This window comes from Orbilia oligospora (genome assembly GCF_000225545.1).
Source record: "Orbilia oligospora ATCC 24927 unplaced genomic scaffold scaffold00109, whole genome shotgun sequence".
In the NCBI taxonomy this organism is placed as follows: domain Eukaryota; kingdom Fungi; phylum Ascomycota; class Orbiliomycetes; order Orbiliales; family Orbiliaceae; genus Orbilia; species Orbilia oligospora.
Window position 1 is genome coordinate 102,227 of NW_011645666.1, and position 26,038 is coordinate 128,264.

Genomic DNA, 26,038 nt, shown 5'->3' on the forward strand with positions numbered 1-26,038 from the left:
TAGAAATGCCGGCTAGTTTGCCTTAGACCGTCAGTTGGTGGCGTTCCCGCAATGACCTACTACGCTATGCTATGCTATGGGGTCAAATAGATTGAATTATCTTAGCATATTCGTGATCGCATCGGGAGTTATGCAGCTGCAAGAGTGCGCAACGGCCAAGAAAAAGGACCAGAAGGCCCTTGTCGGACTTCTTCCAGACTAAGTCGGGAGTACTCCTTTCTGGCTGGTTGGCTGGATGGCATTGGCCGACGTTCGACACGTCCGCTCTCTCACTCACTCACTCTCTCGATTCCATCAACCTGCAGTATTAGAGCCTTGGTATGTTTCGTTGCCCTCCCCGAATTCCGAATCCTGCTTTCCTTTTTATTTCTCACCTTCAGTATTTGAATATTAAATAACAGCATTCCGTATAAATCAGCTTCCTTTCCCAGCTGATCTTAAAAGGGCGCCCGTTTGTGCAGGGTCCAAAGGTCAAAAGAAAAGGTCGATTCCCCCCCCAGTCCAGTCCGAATCCGAGTCGAAAACCGACGACCAACACCCAAGCTGTCGCCAACTGGCTAAACGGCTCCCTCGATTAAACCCTCCGGACTAACGCGGTGAATAGACCGACATCCTACCAAAATCGACATCATTGCCACCGAATCAATCATTCCACACCCTCCAGTCATTTCGGCTGAAAGAAAACAGGAAGGAGAACTGCAGTTCAGGTGGTGGTGGTGGTGGTCATCGAAGCCAGTGGTGTCAACGGCACTCTACCTTTCAATATCCTTTCGGGAACCTCCAATATCACTATTCCACCACTTCAACAAAAAAAAAGAAAGGAAGGAAGGACTACCACCCACACTGCCAGTTAGTCAGCCTTCTTATTCCAGCCCTTTGCTTTTAAACTCTTCTGGGCTGCCGAGAAACCATATTAATCTTCCTTCGCTTCGATAGACTCCCAAAACCTTTTTAACTCCCACCCACCCCGGCCGTTCCTTCCTCCAACTTCGTCATAGATTCCTCTTCAGACCCCGGCAAGGAGTATTCGATCTCGAGTCTGACAGAAGTGATATCGACCATCAACAATGACCAAACCAAGGCAAAAGTCTTTCCCGCCAATTGTCTCGATCGTCGGATTCCACCATGCCAAGTACGTCCAGTTCCCTTTCAACACACACACACTCTCGGAACCCTTTCCCCGCATATACATACCCTTTCGATAGAAACCCCGAATTAGTGGAAATACCCCCCCCCTGGCTGACCAACCCATTAACCTATTCTTTCTATAGAGGTCCCGATGTAGAACACTGGTTTGGTGGAGATGAGGATCTTGATGATGTCTGCACCGATGCAGAATGGCCGTTTTTCCCGTTCATGGCTCTTTGCGATGGGTCCCATAGCTTCGAACAGGACTTTAGCTATTTTACGCTTAAGCGCGAACCAAGAGGGGATCGGCCGGCTAGCTCGTTGTTCGGAATATCATGCACTATGCAGTTGGACTCGAGGCTGCTGAAGGAGAGGAGTGCAGAAGTCACAAGATCGACTGTTCAGAAGGCGGTGGTGGTTATCACCGACAGCCCCGTCTATTTTGGACACTTGAGGGAACAGTTGGTGATGGTTACCAGTGCCTGGTTTGCACAGAGGTAGGTTTGGGTGAAACCTGGGGAGGCGGATGGAGAGATAGAAGATCCTTTGGTTGGGACAAACTTTGCTGATATTCAATGGTTTGATGAAGGAATTTTGATGATTTGGAAATCATAAAGGTGCTTATTATCCTCTCCTTTTTGTTGGGACGCTATGGGTGGAAATCGCAAATGCTGACTGTTGCTTTTGTCTGTGTAGAAATTCCGAGAAAGTCTCGTCAGATCGATATGCGGACGAGATGACGGATTTGATCGTGAGACCTATCTCGGTACGCCACTAATTCAAAGCCAAGAATCCATCGTTAACACTCTAATACAGACATGATTCTAGGGCTCTCACTCCGCGAGTTCATTTATAGATTTCGTCACAACGCCCTCGTTCTTTTTAAATGCGCCCTCCTGCAACCGAAAATGCTCTTCTTTAGCTCGAAATCATGTGAAAAGCTGTGCATGACCCAGTTCGCATTAGTATCGCTGATACCAGGACTTTTGGAAAAATTGCAGGATGCTAGTGACCCAGAGTTGAATGATTATGAAGAAACGAGAGAGAAAGCCGTGGATTTGAAGACAAGTGACCGTCATTCACTGTTGGCGTATATGGGATGTCCTTTGCAGATTTTCGGAAAGGTATGGGATTCTATATGGGAATTGTGCACGGTCTACGGAGCGCTGATTTTGGGAGGACCTAGGGCAGCTTATTCGGTCCTTATACACCGTTACAGCAGCTGGATATGCTGGCTGACCAACATACGAAGTCGTATATTGTTGGGTCGACAAATTCGCTATTACTACAGCAGAAAGACCGGTATTCAGATATTATCGTCAATGTAAGAGAGTTTTACCTAACGACGTTATATATATTTGGATCAATACTGATAGGAGTCACAGCTTGACGATCTATCGTTAAATATCACATCGTCATCTCTAAGAGCTGCACTGACTCTCACACCTGCGGACAAAAGATGGATAAACAGTCTGTCGCAGACAGTTGTCGACTCTTGGGATGAGAATGACCCATCCCGGCCGAAAACTATGGCCTTCACTGGTAGCGAGGACTTCATTCGCATGCAATTTGAAGAGTACATTTTGGCATTGCTGTCTTCGGTCAAGTATTCGACGTATGTTGAACGACATGCGGATGACGCTATCCTTCTAGCGGAAGTGGATGGGGATCCGTCTGCCGACTTTGGGGTTGATTGGGTACACCACTGGAAGACGACCGAAAACTATCGGATCTTTGAAAAGTTCACCGGTAGGAAGCAATCCTTGCGGCATTCATTTTCTAGGGTTAGACTTAGTAACTAACTACGAGGTCGTATAGAGGACAATATCTTCGATGTTATCCCTCCACGCCACGTCTACGCCGGCGCTCGTGCGTATGAGGATCTGACAAGAAGAATTAACCAGTTAGTCACCCTCCCATCAACCCTTCTCCAGTCACTCCTCCCCTAACCAGCTCGCTCACAATCCCTCTTCAACTTTCCCTTTCAGGCAAATGGCGGAACTCAAGATCAACGAAAAGATGGCAGCAGTTACCCAGACATTTGCTACCGGTTCACGGAAGGTTTCTACTGCCATAAATACGCTTTGGGCGGATATCGAAAAGGCCAGGAAGGAAAGAGATGCGGCGGCCAAACAACTTGAAGAGATGGAGCGGTTAAATGCCGAGCTTGCGGCGCATGAGGAGCTACGGTTGAGGGCTAGTCGTCCTGGTTCTATTAGAACGGATGTTAGCAGCCTCAACGATCCCAGTCCTACGCCGAGTACGTATTCGATATCACCACAGTCATGGGGGTTAAAGAGGTGGCGGAACTAATTACGAATCTTTGTGGAAAATTTAGGCCCTCTTCCATCAGACACTGTCGCTAAGGACAAGGAACCGGAAAACCATGCCCAAAGTCAAAGTCAAAATCAAAACCAAAACCAGACGACTATTCCATCTCGTGCCAGTTCTTACTTTTCATCATGGGCTTCCTGGGCTGGAGAAAAGCGTCGCAAGGCGTTTACATCCGCACCGCAGCAGGATTCGCAGAGCGTCAAGTCACCCACACCATCTATCATGTCATCACAAACGCACCCAGAAGAGGAATATGCACAACTTTCGAATGGTAGTGCAAGCCATAAGAGTAACTCATCGTTCGATGGGTTGGAAATGGTCGATGTGAGGAACTTGGATTCTTCCCGACGTTCTATCGATACTGTCGGTAGCGAAGAAACTGGGAAGACAAAGGGAACCAATAATGAAGATGAGACTGGAAGTCAAGCTGGAATTGGAGGTAGCATCAGTGCTACCACTACGGTCGTGGAGATGGAGAGCATCCCTGATACCACTGAAGGGGATATAGTCGATAAGAAGGTGGACGAACCTAGCTTCGTGGAGGTAGTGATTAAGGAGGAGAAGGAGGAAGTGGATGTTCCGGCTACACCAGTCACCGCGGTCCCGAACACTCCTGTAACCGCAGTCCCGAACACTCCTATTACTGCAGTCCCGAACACTCCTATTACTGCAGTCCCGGACACTCCTGTTACTGCAGTCCCGAACACTCCTGTTACTGCAGTCCCGGACACACCAGTCACCCCAGTCCCAGACACACCGGTTACAATTGCTACTCCCAAAACACCAATTACTGCAATTCCGGACACCCCAGTAGTTACTAGCCCAATTGCAACTACTGCTGCCGCTACTACAACCGTCCAGTAAATTCGTACCTGCAGCTTCCGTGGCATGCGTCCCACCAGGAACGAGCCAGAAGAAACAGAGAGGGGCGAAATATGACGAAAACGGCCGGCGCATTCTTTTTTATCCCCCTTCTTTCTTTCGAATTTAAAAGAGGGGATTTAAGTGGGTATGGTAAAGTAAAAGTGGGTATGTAACGCCGCCTGCATACACATTTTCGAATTTTCTTAATTGAATGCAACTCGCAAAAGCAATTCTTGTATTTTTTTTGTTTTATCGGAACAATTAGCGCTGGATGGACTTTTCAACAAATACATACATAACAAAAAAAAGATGAAGAGTGGAGAATTTAGTTGAAACTAAAAGAAAAGATTTTTTTTTTTTTTTTTTTTTTTTTCCGTCGGTGGAGCAAGGTGGTTTTTGGTTTTGATTTTTCTTTCGTTCATGCGAGATCTTCTTTCACCGATCTTTCACCCCTTTTTTTCCCCCTGCAAGCTTACTTCTTTTACCATTTTACTTTATTTGTTTCCCTTTTACGACGTCATGAAGACCTTAGGTAGTATGGTCTGTGTAATATATTAATGATACGAAGGGTAGTCACGAAAAGGTGTAGGCGTGGGAATGCATTGGTGATTTCTTTTCATTTCATTTCTTTCTTTCTTACTTTCTCTCTTGATATCTATCTATCTATCAATCAATCTACTGTTACGAATAGCTAGCATTCATTTTCCTCATGCAAAAAAAGAAATCAATCAATCAATCAATTGAAGTTTAGCCAATTATATTATGTATAAATTTATATCGTTCAAGATCGATTTGGGATTCATTCAAGATCGATGATGTATACTAGTACTATATATTAGAATGAGCTTTTTTCCCTTCCCAGCACAGCAGGGATGAAAACCAGCCAGCGAACTGTAGTAATCATGGTATAATATACAACCTTAAATATATCCCAGCCAGCTATCTATATCAGTTCACCCGCGCCAAAGACCAAGTGCGAAGTTAACAATTGTAATCACAGGTAGTACTGACTAAACCATACCACAATATACAGACAAGCTAGTTAGTTAGTTTAGCTCAACTCCAAAAAAAAAAAAAACGAAACAAGACATCTAAAAACTTCTCCTACCCCCTTCCCCTCTAACGCTATACATAAAAATAAATAAAAATTAAAAAAGGACCAGTCAATTGATCAAATGATTAAATAAACTTCTTATTTTTTTTGTGCATTCCCCCTTCCCCCCCTTTTGTTTGTTCCCACACCTTAATCCTGTGTGTATATCCGCCATAGAGCATATGTGTGTGTGTGTGTGTGTGTGCGTGTGTAAACCAAACATTAATTCCCAGGGAAAGAAATATGCATAAAATAACATGGCTAAAAACTAAAGTATATAGTAATCCAAAAAAAAAAAAAAAGTATGTACCCGCCCTGAGCTATCCCCGATAAAATGCCCCAAGAGACAATGATAGTAATAATAATAATAATAGGGGGGAGCCAGGGGAAACTCCCCAAAAGAAAACTTACCTTTTTTTTTATCTTCACAATTGAAGAATCCCCCTCGTCCGAAATCTATATATGTACATGCCATAGTAATGCATATGAAAGGAACAATATGGCTTCATAACGACATTAAACAATAGACAATAAAACAAGGTACAGAAGAAAAAGTGAAAACCAGAGACAACCGCTGTATGTGGCTACGCTTCCAAACAAAAAAAAAACAGTAAATAAATAAAACAAAGGCTACGCCTTAAGGAAATACAGGAGTTAAGGTCGACGAGTGTTATCGACCTAATTGACCAAAAAAGGAAACTACCAGAACTCCGGTTTTTCTTCCCCGGTTTTTTGTTTTTGCGAAAGAACAGAGGAGCAGATTCAAGGTGAATGTGAGGAAGAAAATGCAATTGCGAAAAGGGTGTGGTCGTGGTGATGGTGGTGAGGGACCGCATATGTATCGTCTCTCTGTTGGGTTTTAATTATGTGTATTATGGATTATCATTCGTAGCTGGTAAAATTTTTGGGTTGCGGTATCGATATTGCTCGCTCGGAGAACTTTGTAACAAAAGGGGTATCGTATCGTAACTTAGTGGATCATTTCGAACAATCGTTCATTAGGGTATTTTTCGGGAACGTATATCCGGCTTTTGACCAGCTCTAATTTTTAAGTTAGATTCGATTCCAAATGTAAGTATCGGATAGGAATGAAGGAACTTACGGTGATATTAGGGTTGGTGTACGCATTCATGTGTTTCTTAATATATTCAGTAGTAGGATAACCCGGAGGATCACAAGTTATCATCTCAGAGCCTTCCGGTTGGTATATTCGGACGTAGTCGATATACATGGTTGTAGGAAATCTATGGGGTGGGCGGTCAGCGATCAATTCAATTTTCAAGGATTCAAAGAATGTCCAACTTACTCAAGACCCGGCCAATCAATATAAGCCCAACTATTACTCACACCCAGATTTAGAATAATACTCATGGGCTCTTGACTAATATGTCGAGCTCCAATATTTCCATTAGGCCCTGTTGCTTCGCCTTTCATGGTGAAAGTCGGTTCATCCCCCACGAACCACGTTATGTGACCATTGCCTTTTCCAGGTACATATTCGAATGCATATTTCTGGAAATTTTTCCCATCATACCATTCGTTATTTAGGGCCGTGATACCAGAAACGGCTTGTTGGAAAGGCCCACCGCACCAACTGTTCATTTCCGTAACACTGTGGTTGTGGATTTGAAGAAAGTCGTAGTCTGGGACGTACCAGGCGTCATAAGGAGCAATCTGGGAGGACTGAGAGGCGACACCAATGTTGATACCGCCAGCTACACTTCCTTCTAGAGCGTCGATTTCTGGAGCACCCCGACCAACACCAGGATTAGGATGGTCCTCGCCTTTGCAGGTGCAGCTGTTGAGTCTTTGACCCGGGAGAAAGGAGATACCATCGGTGCTCGACTGGTTTGGCGTGATCCCAACATCGCACTCATCATATGCATACGGCCACGTACCCTCGCTAGTTGCGAGAAAGCCGGGCCGCGCAAGGTTACCAAGTGTCCAAATACCAGGCCAAAGGCCCATCTTACCACCAGGTCCAGGTAACGATGCCGATACCTCCAGAATGCCGCCTTTGAAGCAGAGTTTGTTCCAACTTTGAAGCATGCCGGATCTGTAATTGAGATCGTGGTTCTGCCATGCATCGAGTTTGAGCCTTAGAGTGCCAGCGGCGGTTGTTACTGCATCAGGATCATACCACTACGCCATAAAAATTAGTATCTCGCACCAAGAATATACTAAAAATGGACTCGATATTTACCTCAAGATCATTCGTGGCTGCATAGTGAAGGTCAGGTGAGGTCCAAAACTGATCATCTCCGTCATAAAACGACCTCCCATCGGTATTAAACTCATCACTGAAAACCAATTTGTATGTTGTTCCATCGGTCGCTTTTCTCGTCTTCGCAAAGTCCGGAGTATCAGGATCGACCATACTAGTTCTTATTCCGCCTAATATCGGAAATGAGTATTTTGTCTCCACAAACTCCCAAGGTTGCATCTGCCACTCTGTCTCATGCGGGTTCTCGGTTTCACCGGGCGTATTAACGTATCCTGTGAATGTAAGAATCGGCAAAACAATAAACAATGAAACGAGTCCGCAAACAAAGATCCAGAAGCAGCAAAAGCTCAAAAATCCTCGTAATCCGATATCCTTGATAGAATGATTGGACAACTCTTTGTCTCCCTCGTCCGGATTATGCATATAATCGTCTGCCTCCTTCTCGTCCATGTATAACGGGAAACCGGCATTAAGAAACGTAGGTTTTGTAAACGATTCACTATACGGATCGAAAAGCTTTTCATTGTCGACCTCAGTATTTTCAGATGTGTGTTCAACGCTCGATGTTTCGCCTAATAGTGGGTTGGAATGTCTTTGGGAGGGCGTGTCAGATGGTGTTTTATGAAGTAGCATAATGCTATTCCTCGGTGTTCTGGCTGGATATCGATCATATTCGCGGCCCAAGTCCATCAAAGACGCTATATTGAACAGTTAGCCAAAAAAAAATGATAAAATAGGGGTAAACAATGCATACCAGTCGGTATCACCGGTTCAGGAGACAGCAAAAGATGTCCACTTTTCGGCCTCGTTTCTGTCGACAGGGAATTCGAGAGGGATACGGATGGCGCCACAAGTGCATCTTGATGTATACTACTACTCGAATGGCTCGGCCTTCCACTACCGCTATCTTCGCTTCCACTAGAAGCCGGATTTAAGGGAGATGGAACGACTGGTGTATAGGAGTGACGGTGCGCTTGTGGTGGAGCCGGTGGGAGCGGTAAATTCGACTCGCTCCTAAAAGAACCTCCTCGTTTCTTTAATCTTGTAGCCTTCTTCGCCCATACGCTCTGCTGTGGGGGTTGAACTGGGGCTGGAGCCGGCCGTACGGGAAGAGGTGCTGTTATAGTGTCGCCTAGAAGTGTTTCCTTCTGCTCTGGGCGTTCCTGACCGGCCTCCACCACGTCTACCACCCTCTCAAGCGCCTTTTCGACTTCATTGTCGATTCCCCATGCTGGCCGAGATCCTGATCCGTTGGTTGGAGGCGTATTTTCGTCCATTGTAGCCATTTAGGCCTGTAAAAGCCCAGTAAAATGGGCGGGATCCCTCTGAATTCTTTTATTCGTATCCTCCTCTTTGAATTTTATATACCCTTGCCAATTATATCTTCCTAAAATAAAAAATATATAAAATGAAATATAATATTAAAAAAACGTGTGGGAAATATGTGTCCGTGATCGACGGGATCAACCAAGCATGCGATCGATAAAATGCAGCAAGGAAATTCCGTTCATGCGTGTGGGAAATGCAGGTGGCTCAAGGACACCAAGATTGGAGCTCGAAACCTCGCATCTGCGTCGTTAAAAATACAACACGTTGATTGCACGTTCTTCACGCGGAACACTGCAGGTACTCCGAGTAGTTCGTTTCCTTATCGGTAGGTTCGTTTCGAAAAAGCTGACAAACGAGCGAAGGTTTAAGGTGATGCAAAAATCCTCCCGTTGTCGAGAACTTGGAACGGGGGGTCCTTTGTGGTTGTACAGCAGAAAAGCTTCTTGTAGAATTACGTCTGAGACGGGAGGACAAAAAGTTGGAGAAGTCCTTTTTTGGAATTGACAAGTCCTTATAATAATAAAACGTCAAGTTGCAATGTTAGCTTATCATGTAGAGGTATGCATGCATTCATATCTTTTATCACCGATAGAGGACTTTTATAACTGCAATACGAGATAGTGAAGAAACAACGCGGAAATGGGGTGATGTCGTTGCCATGTGCGGGCTTCCTCAATAGGCTCAAGGTCGGACCGGATGACTATGGCAAATACTGCAAGGGGATCTGTGACACCGATTTTTTCTTTCCCCTGAAGTTTAGTTCTTTCATTGCATTGAGGAGACGACAATATCGTCTACACTGCTATCATTCGGAACTTTTTATTATTCGCAGGGCGGTGGAATGGATTGTAAGATATGTGGGAAAGAGCGAATGCGAATATTTAGTTGCATGCAGGTGCAATTTGAGCTCTTGTGCCCAGAAAAAAAATACAGGCACTAGTAAGAGGCAGCAGAGAGGGCTGTAGGAACAAACGCCGGAAAGAGTGTAACCAAACCCGCAGACGTACCTTTGTGAAAAACGAATAAACGAGTGAATCCGTCTGAAGTTTAGAAAGTCGGGGTGAGATCCGAAGAACGAAAGGTCGATAGAAAAACAATCGAGTAGAGGGAAAAGGAGGAAGAGGAGGGACTAGGAGGAGGAGGAGAGAAATGCATCCGTGGTGGGTTTTCTCACAAGTTGCTATATCAGCACCGAAGTAACCCAAGAATACGATTACTTCATTGGGTTCGCGCAGTTGGCTTGCGATATGATCCGACTTCTCGAGGACTGCCCAACCAACTAGCCCGCCGTACGGTGCCGATAGCCTTGGACGGGGCTGGGTTCCTCAGCTGTGGATCCCGATGCAGACCCAGGCCTCTTCGACTGGATCAACATCCATCTAGTCAGGAACGGATATTGCGTTCAGAGGAAGAGAGCATGGGCAGAAAAGATTTATCTTCATCGATAAAACCCATTTTTGCATCCTGAAAGAAACCTTTCTTCCAATGTTTCTCTCACGTGTCTTAGAACACGGAAATTGAAGTGCAAGACGATGCAACCTCAAAAGAGGAGTCCTTGGTTCCTGCCTGCCCGAAAAAAAATATATCTTTTATAGCAAAATAACGGGTGACATTCAGCCCCTTCCTTGGACATAGTATCAGTCATCAACCGCCGGAGAAGCACGACACTTTTCCACTTCAACATCTGCGTTCAATAACGTTACTTTTTTCCCTTCATCCATGCTCCAAGGCCCTTCTCTAAAAATGGCACCGGCCCAAGACGTGCATACCGGGGCCCAGACCGAATGGTTACATTGCAATCTTTGGACGAGGGAGTTCCATAAAAAGTGGTGTGTCGTTGATAAGCTTTGGCGGAACAAATGCTAGCCGTGCGAAGGCCACACTAGTCAGCAGCAAACAGCAAGGATGGCCATACTCGAGGCACAGTTGGCCCCCAAACTTGCGCTGGCTGCTGGCTGCATCGACTCTTGCAGCAAGCAGGAGGCATAAATCCCTTCTGGACCCTTTTTCTCACCGGCAGGGCCAAGCCTTTTCCCTTGATAAAAGAACATCCGTAAGGCGAGGATCTCCCCTCGTGTTTGCGACGTCTTTAAGCTTAAATATCTGCCGGTGAGAATCAATCCAAGCAAACGGTAGCCATGTGTATTATTATCGCCCCAATATTTGTGCGGTGCAAGACCACCAATATCGGGATTTTATCTTGAAGTAGATCCTGTGGCTGCAAGTCGAAAATTTAGGGCTGGCGGGAGAAGCTGTCTGCTTTCCGACTAGGACGTGGAAATGTGCACACCATAAAAAAGACTGCAAACTGTCACCTCGCAAGATGTTTCCCAGTGGGGAGGTGTGTGCGCCGTCACTCACAATATACATACTATGTATTGTCACTGCGAGCCTTTCTGCACGAGATCTAGCAGCAAAAGGAAAGATAGTAACTTTGACCAGCATCCTTTGGCAGGCATTCGGACCGGTACCATCTGTCAGTCGTGCCCACGTTCAGCAGCCCCCCTAAAAAAAGACCGACGGGCTCTCGCAGATAATTTGTGGGTACGTCGTCCCACCCTCACATAGTTAGCTAGCCGCGGCGACTTGGTCCCCACGCTAACTAACGAGTGAATTTCGTCATCGGTTAGTTACCAGCCATTCAAGCTGCCATGTTTCTGCAAGGGGTGTTCGACTCTGGCAGGCTTTATCTGCGGTACAAGCAACTCCTTCACTGATAACACCATCGAAAGTGTCTATCAAAAGGCCGATAGACGTCACCAGGTCGTCACTTCGAATACCGACGCCAATGTACATGCAAAATGTACAATATAAAGCGTCCCGTTAGGCCAAGGAAAGCAGTCCGTGTAAACGAGGTTGAAACAGGCTCGGTTGCTTATGAACACGTTAGTTACCAAGCTTTTGTGGCTGGTCGATACCTTGCGGGAACGGAATAAGTCGACCTACCATCGTTTGTGGTCTGTGGGACCGCTCATCGGTTTGTGTAGGTATAATTCAACAGATATACATAGTATGTGAGTTTCGCCGCATGTACGTCTACGGGGTCATCTTAGACTCGATCGGATAGGTGCATCCGGAACGAAGCAGGAAGTTTATGGTGCCTGCAGGAAGTAAGGGTTTTGCGGCCGTAAAGCAGCGGATAGCCTGATTGAAAATTCGGAGCAACGGCATTTCCCAACGTTGAAGATTTCCTGTGGTTTCCTTTTGAGCAAAAGCCAACGTGATGTCTGTGTGATGGTGTTTCACGATCACAAGGCCTGTCTTAGCTATAGCTGCCCACGGTGCACAGCTGTACAGGGAGGTCGAGATGGGGAATTGGAGATGACCAGGGAAGATGTCGACTCGGTTAATTAACATCTCGGAAAGCTAATATCGACCGACCGACCGACCGACCGACCAACTGACTGGTAATATATACGATGGCCTCTTTTCTGCTCAAACGAGAGCGAAGTTTAACTCCACGTGGGGATCAGGCAAGTAGGCCCGACCGTAGACGCCTACGCCGACGCCTCGACGCCTCGACATGCTGTCATAATTCCATGATCAGATGAGATTCCAGTTGAAATTACCGACCGACCGAACAATCTATGGTGCATCTGGTGATACCCTTTTTGATCGATCCTGGAATTCAAAGATCAAGCTCATCACGATAACCATAAATCCCCTCCTCGTCCTCCTTGTCCCCCTAACTACTGGTCCCTGAACTACGCTTGGTATGTAACGTATGCATGGAATGCCCCGCCATCGTCTGCTTCTTCTTGTCATTCAATACTCAGTTAGGTAAGTTAAAGGCTACTTAGTTGTTGCATTAACTCTAACTCGACCTCGAACCAACCATCGTCGTCGTCTTAGGCTTCCGCTCTCTCTTTCTCGCTCTCTCTCTCTCTCTCTCTTGCATCGCTTTTAACCACTTCTCTGCAACAGAGCTGCATCGCCAAGAAAAATTGGGCTTTTTGGTGAGGAGGTTTTCCTGTTTTGACGAACAGGCCAGCCAGCAGCCAACCAGCCAACCAGCTAAGGAGGCCGGTGCCCCTTCTCAATTTCGCTCCCATTTCCATCCGGCTGCGTTCTTGGAACCCCCAAAACACCAAGTCCTCATTTCCCAAACATCTCCTCTTTCCTTCTTGTCAACTGTCTTCCTTCGACTTCTCCCCGACATTGAAAGGAGAATTTTAGTATTGATATCAAGAGCGACGAGAAAGAGGAGGGTCCGGCGACGACGAATATCCTTTCGAAATTTTTAATAAATTTAATATATATATAAAAAAAAATCCAATCGAATCGATGGCGCAGGATGCTCCTCGGGCACAGCCGCCATCCAGTTTCCCAATTCCAGTCCAACCAGCCACTTCGACAAACGTGACGGGCAGAGCATGCACGACCACAAAGCGTGCTTCTAAAGGTTCAGCTGTCTCCGAATCCACAAAGGCATCTACGGCCGCGACTTCAGAACGTGCCCGATTTTCTGGCGATTCTCAATTACAATGGCGGGCCGTTAGGACTGTGCCCAGTATGTTTGCCCTTCTCGTTACTGATTTACGCGGTGCATGCATTCGATTTTCGATGCGATACTGCTACTAAGCCAATTACGTATACTGCGACGTCAGACCATTCAAGCTAATGTTTATTTCTACCCAACAATAGCATGGGTCCAACGTTACGAAGATGAGGGTGAGTTGGTAGACCAGGGTCCCGTGCTTCCACCTCCAACGCATAAGTCGCCCCAGAAGTCGATATGGGATAACCGAAGGGAGAACACACCTGTTACTCCTCGCCCGAGTGCTAGTGCAGGCGAAGGCAGCAGATGGAGGAACTTTGCAGAACATTCTTCGGGTCGACCTTTTACTTCGGCATCGGAGAGGAAGGATTTGGAAAGTGGGGCTGTTTGGGGAGACGATGGACTTTCAGCTCCATGGCTCGCAAAGAAGGGCGAGGGTGAAGGAGAAGACGAGGAGGAGAACACCAAGAGGGAGATATTCGGTATCAGTGCCAAACAGAGGGAAATTTGGTACAAAAGACTCCATCTGATCCTTCTGAACAACCCAATGGTCCCATTGACGTTCAGAGCCATCATTTGGGTCCTCTCTCTTTGTGCATTGGCATTTTCGGCGAGCATATATGTTCTCAGTAAAAAAAATGGGACACCACAACTTCCATCAACTGTGCTTGCGATAGTCGTCGATACGGTCGCGTTGGTATATTTGATATATATCACCTATGACGAGTATTCGGGGAAACCGTTAGGGCTACGTTCAGCCAAGGCCAAGATACGATTAAGTATGTTGCCAAATCTATTAACTTCTAGAAATCTAAGGCAGATATATACTAACCCAATCAGTCATGTTTGATCTTGTGTTTATTATATTCGATTCTGCCAACCTCTCCCTTGCCTTCGACACCCTATACGACGTTCAACAGAGTTGCTCTGCCCTTCCTGGAGCCCCAGACGAAGAGACATTCGACTATGCCAGACGTTTTTTTACCAACGGGCCCATATGCTCCCGCCAGCGTGCGTTAGCATCCTTTCTCTTCCTCGCCCTCTGCGCTTGGGTTAGCACCTTCACTGTCAGCATATTCAGATTGGTCGAAAGAGTATCGAGGACAAACGCCTAAAAACCCGCCCTCAGAAGTTACATTCAGTACATTCATTAATTGATAATTTTTATTTTTGTTTTTCTTGTTTTGATATCTTGTTGGGAATATATCTTTGGAGACGGCGTTATCTTCCTTCTTTCTTTCTTTCTTTTTGTCTTATTAAATCCGAGTTCTCTCTCTCCCATTCCGAAAACTGTTCGCTTGCATTGCACCGGCGTTTTGGTGGTTGTCTCTTTTTCTTTTCTTTGTACTTCCCCCTCGGCTTACAGGACGTAATCAATCAGTTGAGCTATCGACATCAGCGAGGGCGTTCTTGTTCACTCATTTCCTTCAATTCCATCTCAGGTTACTATTTATTTTCCGGTACTGAGATGTTTTTTCATTTGTGATAATCAAAGTCATTTCCTTGAAATTAGCCCTTCCCCATCTGTGACCCCTTCACTCTCTCCCTCTTACTCTCACTTTTACTCTCACTTTCGCTCCCATCTTCATTCTCACCTTAACATCTTAACTCTCAAATACCATAGATCAGGAATCTCGATCCTCATTTTGAGGATTCGTCTTGACGAACATATATAACCCATCATCTTTTGAACCATATGTCAAATATAGCCGAACAAATACCAAGAAAACATGACATTTTGGAATCTATCCAGATAGGCCAATAGAATCACAGTAAATCAAGAGCATATATATAAAAAAGGCCCTTCGGGGTGCGGAAAGTGACAACAAAGACAGAGTTCTGAGGGTAAGTATAGTCTGACGGCTTTTCACCCAATGTAGGCCTTCCTGCAAAGCTTCAAAGGCTTCGAACAATCCATGCAATGAGTCGAAGTTCCTAGAAATTCGGGGTGTTACTCATAGACGCGTGCGCTTGCTCACGACGGGAGGCTGATTTCTGCCATTATGGCCCCGGGTCCTTGATGTTTGACCCCACCTGCATTTGGGCTCCGTCCAACAGTCAATTTGTAGTAACAAGCGGAAACCCCCCAGGTTGGAGAACCCTGGTCACAAAGACGTGTCTCAGCTAGAAGAAATAGCACTTTATGTTCTCGGTGGTTGGAGTATAGTACATAGTATAATAGTACTAGTAGTTAATTGGGAGTTAAATAGTCGAGTCGAGTCAAATCGAGCAGAGAAGAGCAAGGCTGTGGGCCAATGTGCGTGCGTTGAGCGAATCCTTCTCTGGTTGCGCCTGCTTGCTGCTCCAGACCAGTCAGTGGTGGTCACTCCGTTGTTAGTCTGCCCGTCATTGACTGACTGACTGCCGGCTCCCTCTGCTGCTACGACTACTGCTACTACGACTACTACTACTACACCACCTCAACCCTCTACGGATCTCTCTCCCCATCTCTTCCCACCCACCATCGACACTTTTCCAAAGCCTTCTTCAGCTTCACAAGCTGTCTGCTTGACGAACTGTCTGGTTTTGAATACTCGCAGCCTCGCTACCAAGCCTGTTACCTATTGAGTCAACAGACGAGGGGAGCAACACTATCCAAGAGGGCGTACACCTCACGTTGTCTCGCGGAACTTAAGCTCAGCTTACCACGTCCAGCTTCATCAGGATCCCCCAAATCGTTTCAATAGAGAAAAGACTAAAGGTAAACTATATCTCCAAAATATTATCGTATCGACCCAAGGACACGGTCTCAAGGTTGAAGCTTCATCTGTCTCGTTGGATATCAACTCCCGGATCCTTTGTCTGAGCACCTATCTCCGGACAATCCTGAACCCCACGTCTAACCCACCAAATTCCACTTCATTCCCGTCTTAGTTCCCACTCACATCATCTGCGTCTGCGTCTGCGTTCTTTCTTTCTTTCCTTTAAGATTCTAACACGTCAAACCTTTTCTCGGCCTAGATATTCGGCTCCTGCCGACCTTGTCCCATCATCCCTTCCCATAGTAGCTCCAGCTCCAGATTACTACGTACTTAGATCTCTCGGGTCCGTAGCTGGTTGCAAGGCTGCTTATCCTCCAGCATCACAGCCTTTCACGACGCGTTCGTAGAACTTCTTCTTCAAACCCCCAACAACTAGGGCCTATTTGAACGATACAGCAGCAAAATGCCACTCCATCCGCAGACTCCCAACAGGGAGGATCTCGAGCAAACGTGAGTTTTATCGACACGCTGCTCGGAACAGCCATAGCTGGGAACTTCGTGCTGACTGTCTGGGTTTTAGATGGCAATATCTGGAGAATGGAATCTCCAAGATTATGAACGATTTACAGCAAGGAATGGACATGAAGGCCGTATGTATCTTCTCCCTATAACTCCTTAGAGATCATGACTAATACATTATGCCTATAGTACATGGGAATTTACACGTAAGGCTCCAGAATCAAAACGTCCCTTCGAAGTCATGCTTGATGAAAGTATCCCCACTGACATTTATGTAGTGCTGTACATAACTTTTGTACATCCCAAAAGGCGGTAAATTCGAGTAGCACCTCTCTCCACCACCAAGGCGGTGTCCATAGGGGTGCTCACTTGCTGGGGGAGGACTTGTATAACAATTTGATTCACTACCTTACCGCCCATCTTGCAGGATTGAAGGAGCAGTCTGGTCAGTTCGCAGATGAAGCTCTACTTGGATTCTACATCCGGGAATGGGACCGATATACGACAGCAGCCAAGTATATCAACCATTTGTTTAGGTACTTGAATCGACATTGGGTTAAGAGAGAGATGGATGAAGGCAAGAAAAACATCTACGACGTCTACACTGTACGCTACCCTAGACTTCCCTTCAAATTTGAAGTTTAAGGACTGACATTATGATCGTTTAGCTACACCTTGTCCGCTGGAAACTCGATCTTTTTGATAGCGTTCAGAAGAACGTTATGGATGGCGTTCTCAAACTCGTAGAGAAGCAGAGAAACGGCGAGACTATCGAAACAGCCATGGTCAAGAGCATCGTTGACTCCTTCGGTACGTTTGATAAAAGTCTGACAGAATCGGGTTCTCCATTACTGACGGTTTGTTACAGTTTCTTTGGGTCTTGATGAGAACGACTCATCCAAGTCCACTTTGGATGTCTACAGAGAGTTCTTCGAGAAGCCATTCTTAGAAATCACAAACGTTTATTACCAACTCGAATCGAAACAATTCGTTGCCGAAAACAGCGTTGTCGAATATATGAAGAAGGCTGAGACTCGCCTGAGCGAAGAGGAAGGACGCGTTCACGTCTATCTTCATCCGGACATAATGATTCCGCTGATGAAAACATGTCAGCGTGTGCTTATTCAAGAGCACAAGACCCTTCTTCATGACGAGTTCCAAGTTCTGTTGAATAACGACCGCCAGGACGACCTAAAACGCATGTACAACCTATTATCTAGGATAACAGAAGGCCTCGAACCTTTAAGGACTAAGTTTGAGGCACACGTCCGAAAGGCTGGCCTTGAAGCGATTGAGAAGGTCGCTAATGAGAACGCGGACGATAACTTGGAGCCAAAGGTTTATGTTGATGCCCTCCTCGAAGTTCACGAGAAATACTCTAGCCTCGTCAAGATTGCCTTTAAGGAAGACACCGAATTTGTTCGATCGCTCGACAATGCTTGCAGAGAATTTGTGAACAGGAACAAGGTCTGCAAGGCCGCGTCCTCCAAGTCGCCTGAGTTATTGGCTAAATACGCCGACTCATTGCTGAAGAAGAGTGCAAAGGCCGCAGAAGAAGCAGACCTCGAGAGCAAGCTGGACAGTATAATGACGGTCTTCAAGTACGTCGAAGACAAGGATGTGTTCCAAAAGTTCTACTCAAGAATGTTGGCAAAGAGATTGGTTCATGCTACATCCGCATCTGATGATGCAGAGACCAGCATGATCGGGAAGCTCAAGGATGCATGCGGTTTCGAGTACACGAACAAGCTCCAGCGTATGTTCCAGGATATGCAGATCTCCAAGGATCTTAACGACAGCTACAAAGAATGGATGAACAACACCTTGGATGAAGAGTCCCTCAAGACAGCGGTCGATTTCTCGATCCAAGTTCTGGGAACTTCGTTCTGGCCTCTAACCCCACCTAATACACCGTTCAACATCCCACAAGTCATCACCAAGACGTACGACCGATTCCAAACCTTTTATTTCCAGAAGCACAGCGGTCGCAAGTTGAATTGGCTATGGCACCTTTGCAAGGGAGACGTCAAAGCGACGTTCGCCAAAAGCTCGAAGGTCCCATTCACATTCCACGTTTCGACTTATCAGATGGCTATTCTTTTGATGTTCAACGACGCTACCTCGTATACCTATGAGGATATCGAGTCAACGACTAGCCTCTCCCGTGACTATCTCGACCCTTCCCTTGGTGTGTTTATCAAAGCCAAGGTTCTCAACATTGAGCCAGCATCGAGCAAGGTCGGACCCGGAACTACCTTGACCTTGAACACTGATTTCAAGAGCAAGAAGATTCGTGTCAATTTGAACATGGCAGTCAGGGCGGAACAGAAGCAGGAGACTGAGGACACTCACAAGACCATTGAGGAGGACCGTAAACTACTTATGCAGGTTAGTCACTATTCATCCTGCACTCATACGTATATTGGCCCCAATACTAACCATATTCTTCCCCCCCCGCAGTCTGCTATCGTCCGTATCATGAAGTCTCGTAAGAAGCTCAAGCACGCTGTTCTCGTCTTGGAGACTATCGCCCAGATCAAATCACGCTTTACACCCAAGGTTCCTGATATCAAGAAATGTATTGATATCTTGCTAGAGAAAGAATACTTGGAGAGGTTGGATGGGGATCGTCTTGGATATTTGGCTTAAAGGAAAGAACAGGGGCAAAAAGGAGGGTGGGCATTCAAAGAACACCTACTACATGTCTTTTTCTTCGGCGGAAATCGTATCTTTTGTTCTCTTTTATCATTTTCACATTCACGGCCACCTTTGTTTGATAAGTGTGGATTGCGTGAACGGATTGCATTATAGCCTTTTTTTTTTTGCCTGCTTCTATCCCGTTATTCTCTTGTCCCTTTCCTTTTCCTCCTGTGGTCCCTTACGTTCATGGATATAATATGTTCTTCCTTTTCTTTTTTCGATGGAATTCGGAGGGGCGGGCGGGTTATGTTGAATGGACATACGATAATGCTTCTTCTTTCTTCTTCCCCTTCTTCCTTTATAAATGCTTAACCCCGCATTCCTATCCCCTTCATACACCTTGTTAAGTAAATAATTAAAAGGCTGTGACTTGATCCTTTTAACTCTACATTTTCCAACTCCATTAGCGATATATATCAGAGTATGAACAGGGCTATTCCTGTGAGGCTACCTTATTAAATACCTTGTTAGGAAGTACTTACATAGTACTATATAAATCCCACCCCACTGCGCCATTATGTGGCCCCGTAAAAGCCGCAAAGTTCGGGCTTGGCCATCTTATCTGGCCGGATCTGATTACGTTGTTGGAGGATTCGGAAGCCGACGTGGGGAGCCATCTGAACGGAAGGTGGGAAGGCCTCAGCGTGGAAATTTTCATGCAGCAAACGCCGACCAGCCGTAAGTTAAACCCCTCCCCGGCAAGTCAAGTCGTTAGGTTAGGTACGTTCAGAATCCAAAGAAAGTCAATCCCGTCAAAATTTATCGCTCCCGGTCGACCGTCCAAGATTTTCTTTCTTCCTCTCTTCCTCTCCCTCTTTCTCATCGCCGAGTACCAGTCTAGACTTCCCGTCAGATCTGTCTCTCTATCTATCTTTTTCCCTTCTTTCTTTCCTTCTTCCTTGTCACGGCTTCCGTCTATCTCTCTATCCCTCTCTCTCTCGCTATCTCTATCTCTTCCCTACCCGGCATCCACTCGACCGGACATCTAACCTTTCTGTCCCCATCTCACTTTCTCTCTACCCATCCTTGGTATATACACCATGTCGTATCTCAGAGTAGCCAGCCGCCAATTGGCTTCGTCGCGGCAACCCTTTGTTCGGGCCGGTACCGGTGCCATTGCTCAGGTATGCATTTTAATTCCCACCCGCTCGGCATGATATCATCATGCCTATTTTCCCTCTTCTCTCTTTTAGTCTCGGATATATACCTAGAAATTTAAAAAATGGAAAACAAAAACAAAACAAAAGAAATAAGTCCAAAGCTAATTCATATACTATTATTTCACAGAGGTCGTGGAACAGAGGATACGCTTCCGAAGTAAAGATCGGTGGCTTCGAGGGCCAGAAACAGGGAAATGTTCGTTACAATCCTCTTAATTCCCTGCATGGTGGTGGATATATCCCGATACTGTTCGGATGTATACACCAGATTTTACAACAAGGATGTTCGTGAACTAATTCATCGTTGGCATACAGGGAAACTACTTGGTCTCTTTGATCGAGGGTGACGGTATTGGACCAGAGATCTCGCAGAGTGTGAAGGATATCTACAGTGCTGCTAATGTAAGCAGCCCTTCCGCTCCTCTTGTGATCGCTCTTTGACTATATATTCTTACATGGCAACTCTTTTTCTTATAGGTTCCAATCGACTGGGAGCCAATCGATGTCACACCTGTTCTCGTCGACGGCAAGACAGCCATCCCCCAACCTGCCATCGACTCGATAAAACGTAACCTTGTCGCTCTCAAGGGACCCCTCGCCACCCCCATCGGCAAGGGTCACGTTTCACTCAATCTCACTCTCCGTCGTACATTCAACCTCTTCGCCAATGTTCGTCCTTGCAAGTCCATTGTCGGATACAAGACTCCCTACGACGGCGTAGATACCGTTCTCATCCGTGAAAACACCGAGGGCGAGTACTCTGGAATTGAGCATCACGTTGTCGACGGTGTTGTCCAGAGTATCAAGTTGATTACTCGGGAAGCCAGCGAGAGAGTTTTGAAGTACGCCTTCCAGTATGCGAACGCTGTTGGCAAGCAGAAGGTTAGAGTTGTGCACAAGGCCACCATCATGAAGCAGAGCGACGGTTTGTTCTTGGAGATCGGAAAGGAGCTTTCAAAGGAGTACCCTGAGATCCAGTTCGATTACGAGCTTTTGGACAATACTTGCTTGAATATGGGTATGTTTCTCTTTAAATCACCGCTAGTAAGATTGGTAAATGGTGGGGGCGAAAATAGATTGCTAACGAGGCAAATCGATAATAGTTACCGACCCAACACCATATAACGATAAGGTTCTAGTCATGTAAGCCGTCACTACAACTTAGTTTGATTAAGTGCGTATATACTAACCACAGATTTTGACTGCAGGCCAAATCTCTACGGTGACATTCTCTCCGACATGTGCGCCGGTCTCATTGGTGGTCTCGGTCTCACTCCCTCCGGCAACATCGGTGACAAGTGCTCCATCTTCGAGGCCGTCCACGGATCCGCCCCAGATATCGCCGGCAAGGCTCTCGCCAACCCAACTGCCCTGTTGTTCTCTTCGATCATGATGTTGCAACACATGGGACTAAATGAGCACGCTACCAAGATCCAGAAGGCCATCTTCGATACCCTTGCTGAGGGTAAGTACTTGACTGGAGATCTTGGTGGATCGGCAAAGACACACGAGTATGCTCAGGCTATCATTGAGTAAGTTCACTGCCCCTATATATAATCTTCCGTGATTGAGGAAAGGCGGAAGCTAACGGAGGTGTGATTTTTAGCAAGCTGTAAATGCCTCGAGAAGGGGTAGCGGGTGTGGTGTTATAGACGGACGGGTGTGTTATGTATCGGGAGTGCGTATGTCAATTTGAATATAGAATTGGGAAACTAAAGAAACTGGGAGGTACTTTCGCTTGGATTATATGGGCTTCTTCCTCTTCCTCTTCCTCTTTCTCCATTTCCCTTCATTCCTCTTGTTCATAGCAGAATAATCGATTCACCCTTTTTTTTTTCTGGCATCTTTTTTTTTGTTATATTTTTATTTTACTTTCAGTGTGAATATATTTTTATTTTCAGTTATTTATTTCATAACTATGAAAGATACTATTGCATTGATAGAGAAATATTTGTCCAGGCCGATCAATTGGGGATTTATGAAGGGCTAAAGCTAGGGAGCATATGCACGGCTCTCGAGAACCATGCAGATACCTAGATGAAGATGCAGGGAGTATCGAGCGGTATTCGGCTAGCTAAACAGCGATGCGATGACTAATTCTCATGCACAATCGATGAGCTAGCTGGTACGCTGCTGCCTATATCGATAACTCTCATATGTGAAGGATTTGCTTTCTACATTTAGGGTTTGGATAAGTTTTTACCTGGGTTTCACGAAGCTTTCGTCATAAGGTAGCCCTGGAATGCAATGGTAGAAAGAGCGGGGATATTGATTATTATTTCGGCTCAACCGACGATGCCTACTTGCTTGAAGTAGGTATATTAGGTATTGAGTAGGATGTGCTTTCGTGGGTCACTTGAAATCCTATAAGTGTCCTAGGCTTGGGGGATTATTTTAAATCTTCATTGGCTTGGTTTTTTTATATTTTTTATTTACTCTGTGACTTCAAACTTCTTCGTCGATGTTGATGGTGACGGTGACGTCTACAACGCAGTTTACGCTTCCAAAAATCCAACAATTACTTCAATTGCTCTTGACCGTATATACCTAATATTAAAGAACCTCGAGCACATAGCTCAGCCCAGCCATCTCTCAAATTCTCTACCATCATCCTTTCCCATAAACCATTATATTGCTCTCGTTCTATTATAAGCATACTAAAAAGATGCCTCAACTCCCCTACGTAACCCTCAACGTCTTCACCACCCAGCCACTAACATCCGGCAACCCTCTCGCCGTGGTCACAATCCCCCCTTCCACCACCATATCAAAAACCCAAGAACACCTTATCGCCCGAGAATTCGGATACTCCGAGACGATCTTCATCTACCCATCTTCGTCCTTAAGACCCGAACAACAAAACGAGGGATATACGAAGATAGCCATATGGACTGTTTTGCAGGAAATACCGTTTGCAGGACATCCCACCGTGGGGGCTGGGTGGTACCTTGGTGGTGGTAGTGAAGTGAAGAAGGAAGGAGAGTTGTTGATACCGGCTGGGAGGTTGAAGTATGAAAAGGATGTGGATGGGAGGGTTAGGATTGATACGCCGCATAAGATTACTTTGTGGGGGAGGACTGTGAGTAGGAAACGGATTGGGGAGATTGTTGGGGTGCCGGTTGAGGAGTTTGGGGGGGATGAAGGGGAGATTTTTGAGAATTCGACGGTGGGGGTGGCGAGGGCTAATAATGTTTTTGAGAGTTGGGTGGCTAATACTACTACTAATAGTAGTGGTAGTGGAGGATGGGATGCTAATGGAATACCCGTGGTTTCCATTGTTGACGGGATGACGTTCGCATTGGTTGAAGTTAAGAGTGTGAGTGTTTTACAAGCGGTGAAGGTTGGAAGGAAAGGTGTGGTGTTGGATATGGTGACCGATTTGGGGGCTACGATTCCACCCGGTGGGAGGAGCTTCATTGGGGTTTATTGTTATACAATACTCGAAGAAACTATCCAGGACGGGGTTAAAGGAAAAATCAAGATTAGAAGTCGAATGTTTTTTAGAGGTGATGGGGAGGATCCGGCTACTGGAAGTGCAGCTTGTGCTCTTGGTAGTTATTTGGCGATTGTTAAGGGTAGTGGGGAAGGTGGTAAGGGGGTTGGAGAGTGGGAGTTTGAGGTCACGCAGGGAGTGGAGATGGGGAGGAGGAGTGATATTGGGGTTAGGGTTTTACTTGAAGATGCAGATGCGAATGGGAAGAGGGGGGTTAAGAAGGTTTATTTGGAGGGGGAGGCGGTGAAGGTTATGGAGGGGGTTTTGACGATATAAAATACATGTCTCTCTTTCTTTTGTGTTCGCATTCTGGGAAGTTAATTTGGATATTCATTACCAAGTAGGAATAGTTTCTTTCCTTTGTACCGTACGTCTAGGGACGAGACATATTGGCAGTTCTTGAGGATTTAGGGGTTATGAGAAGAATGATATTGTGTGTATTTGCATTGATGGTGACGGTGATGGTGATGATGATGATGGTAACAGATTGAGATGGTCTAGTAACAAGAATAGTAACAATATGCATCGTAAGAAACCCCCCTTCTCCCCTACTCTCTACGCCTAAAATTCAAGGGAAAACATGAAAGCAAAAAAACGGGATGTCGAAACAGAGTGTGCAGAAAAAAGGTGTAGAAAGGGTATATGAAAAAGAACAGGTAATATTTCTGAAATCCACCACACACGCCTATGCTTCAAAGGAACAGCTTTTCCAAGAGAGTAAAGTGTAACAAAAGACAGGTAATGGAGATACCATAGCCAGTATGGGTGTCTTTTTTTTTCTTTCTTTCTTTCTTTTTTTTATATTATGAGATGCCCAAGTCTATGAAAATTTGGTTTTGTAAAGGGTTGTAGCAAAAAGTAGAAGGGGATGATGGAATGAATAGCAAAACCGCTTTAAGCAGTTCCAGCTGGAGTGTTCTCCTTAGACTCAGAGGAAGCAGCAGGGACATTCGCAGATGAAGTAGACCCCTCAGCCCCCCCAGAAGCCTTGTCCTCTAACTCTTTGATTCTCCTCTTCAGCATTTCATTCTCGCGAAGCAGCATATCCGTCTCGGCCTTGTAAAACGCAACTTCATCACGTCCACCCATCAAGAAAGGATCATTCGCCGTTTGAGGCCAGACAGAAGACTCCATCCCAACTGGCAACAACAATGGCGACGAAGTACGACTACTGTTCCTCGAACGAGTCGACAACGAGTTGTGTCGTGAATGCGAGGTATTATGGTGATACCCACCACCATATCCATGATGACCACTCGGGGCAGGCGAACGAGAACGGCCGATCGCTGGTGAGAACGAAGACGGCATGTCGGTAACACTTGGAGGGTGATGATGGTGACCCGGTGGACCCGAATGGATTGGCGCCGCTAGTTGCGGAGAAGCCGAGAGGGGTACTGCGGCTGCGGCAATGTCATCCGGGTTCGTGCCGGGATGTGTGGCGGCGACATTTTGTGCGACTCGAGTGATTTGGCCGAGGAGGCGGTTGACAACGCCTTCTTGTTCACGTTCGAGTTCTTGGTGGAGTTCTGCGACGTTGGCGGGGCGGTGGCGAGTTGGGATCCCGCCGCTTACGGAGCTAGAGGCGGAGGAGGTACGAGCGAGGGGTACGGAGCGGGGATGTGGGTTTGAGGTTGAAGTTGGGATGGGGACTGCGGCGGAGGTGGTCGAGGTTGAGGTTGGATGGGAAGTCGGAGCAGATGGTTGGGTAGTGTCGGTTGTCATTGTGAAGCTTGATTTGAGCCCCGGATAAAGGCTTTTCAGATAAGGCTGTGATTTCTGAAAGGTCCCTGGTGAGGTGTTAGGAAGGGGAGGGGAGGAGGTTGATGTTAATGGAAGTTATATTGATGGGCGGCTGTGATGTTGGTGACGTTGGTGACGTTGGTGACGTTGGTGATGTTGGATCTTGGAAGTTGGGATTAATCGGTATCGATATCCGACGTCCAGTTGTCGACATCGCTCGACCCGCCAATTAACGCCAACATAACAAATGCAAT

At 46.1% G+C, this 26,038-nt stretch overlaps 9 protein-coding genes across 9 annotated transcripts; 6 read left to right on the forward strand and 3 right to left on the reverse strand.

Annotated features, from left to right (window-relative positions):
• Positions 1-1,067: 1,067 nt before the first annotated feature.
• Positions 1,068-3,077, forward strand: AOL_s00109g24 (uncharacterized protein; the record flags this gene model as incomplete). Its single annotated transcript, XM_011126505.1, has 8 exons — positions 1,068-1,132; positions 1,272-1,625; positions 1,718-1,745; positions 1,825-1,894; positions 1,957-2,252; positions 2,315-2,452; positions 2,514-2,877; positions 2,947-3,077. 8 exons carry the CDS (start codon positions 1,068-1,070, stop codon positions 3,075-3,077), a joined length of 1,446 nt encoding a protein of 481 aa, XP_011124807.1.
• Positions 3,078-3,120: 43 nt separating this feature from the next.
• Positions 3,121-4,326, forward strand: AOL_s00109g25 (uncharacterized protein; the record flags this gene model as incomplete). Its single annotated transcript, XM_011126506.1, has 2 exons — positions 3,121-3,388; positions 3,467-4,326. The coding sequence occupies 2 exons, from the start codon at positions 3,121-3,123 to the stop codon at positions 4,324-4,326; spliced, it is 1,128 nt and encodes a 375-aa protein (XP_011124808.1).
• Positions 4,327-6,397: 2,071 nt separating this feature from the next.
• On the reverse strand, positions 6,398-6,650 carry AOL_s00109g26 (uncharacterized protein; the record flags this gene model as incomplete). Its single annotated transcript, XM_011126507.1, has 2 exons — positions 6,398-6,460; positions 6,522-6,650. The coding sequence occupies 2 exons, from the start codon at positions 6,648-6,650 to the stop codon at positions 6,398-6,400; spliced, it is 192 nt and encodes a 63-aa protein (XP_011124809.1).
• A 71-nt stretch (positions 6,651-6,721) lies between these two features.
• Positions 6,722-8,929, reverse strand: AOL_s00109g27 (uncharacterized protein; the record flags this gene model as incomplete). Its single annotated transcript, XM_011126508.1, has 3 exons — positions 6,722-7,561; positions 7,623-8,341; positions 8,398-8,929. The coding sequence occupies 3 exons, from the start codon at positions 8,927-8,929 to the stop codon at positions 6,722-6,724; spliced, it is 2,091 nt and encodes a 696-aa protein (XP_011124810.1).
• A 4,327-nt stretch (positions 8,930-13,256) lies between these two features.
• Positions 13,257-14,585, forward strand: AOL_s00109g28 (uncharacterized protein; the record flags this gene model as incomplete). Its single annotated transcript, XM_011126509.1, has 3 exons — positions 13,257-13,482; positions 13,617-14,249; positions 14,311-14,585. 3 exons carry the CDS (start codon positions 13,257-13,259, stop codon positions 14,583-14,585), a joined length of 1,134 nt encoding a protein of 377 aa, XP_011124811.1.
• Positions 14,586-16,635: 2,050 nt separating this feature from the next.
• Positions 16,636-19,340, forward strand: AOL_s00109g29 (uncharacterized protein; the record flags this gene model as incomplete). The annotated part of the gene is made up of 7 exons (XM_011126510.1): positions 16,636-16,682; positions 16,753-16,822; positions 16,881-16,897; positions 16,970-17,297; positions 17,360-17,501; positions 17,560-19,079; positions 19,152-19,340. 7 exons carry the CDS (start codon positions 16,636-16,638, stop codon positions 19,338-19,340), a joined length of 2,313 nt encoding a protein of 770 aa, XP_011124812.1.
• A 1,091-nt stretch (positions 19,341-20,431) lies between these two features.
• On the forward strand, positions 20,432-22,167 carry AOL_s00109g30 (uncharacterized protein; the record flags this gene model as incomplete). The annotated part of the gene is made up of 7 exons (XM_011126511.1): positions 20,432-20,515; positions 20,679-20,747; positions 20,867-20,953; positions 21,029-21,569; positions 21,655-21,694; positions 21,760-22,083; positions 22,158-22,167. 7 exons carry the CDS (start codon positions 20,432-20,434, stop codon positions 22,165-22,167), a joined length of 1,155 nt encoding a protein of 384 aa, XP_011124813.1.
• A 1,049-nt stretch (positions 22,168-23,216) lies between these two features.
• On the forward strand, positions 23,217-24,320 carry AOL_s00109g31 (uncharacterized protein; the record flags this gene model as incomplete). The annotated part of the gene is made up of 1 exon (XM_011126512.1): positions 23,217-24,320. One exon carries the CDS (start codon positions 23,217-23,219, stop codon positions 24,318-24,320), a length of 1,104 nt encoding a protein of 367 aa, XP_011124814.1.
• Positions 24,321-24,938: 618 nt separating this feature from the next.
• On the reverse strand, positions 24,939-25,766 carry AOL_s00109g32 (uncharacterized protein; the record flags this gene model as incomplete). The annotated part of the gene is made up of 1 exon (XM_011126513.1): positions 24,939-25,766. The coding sequence occupies one exon, from the start codon at positions 25,764-25,766 to the stop codon at positions 24,939-24,941; it is 828 nt and encodes a 275-aa protein (XP_011124815.1).
• Positions 25,767-26,038: the final 272 nt, after the last annotated feature.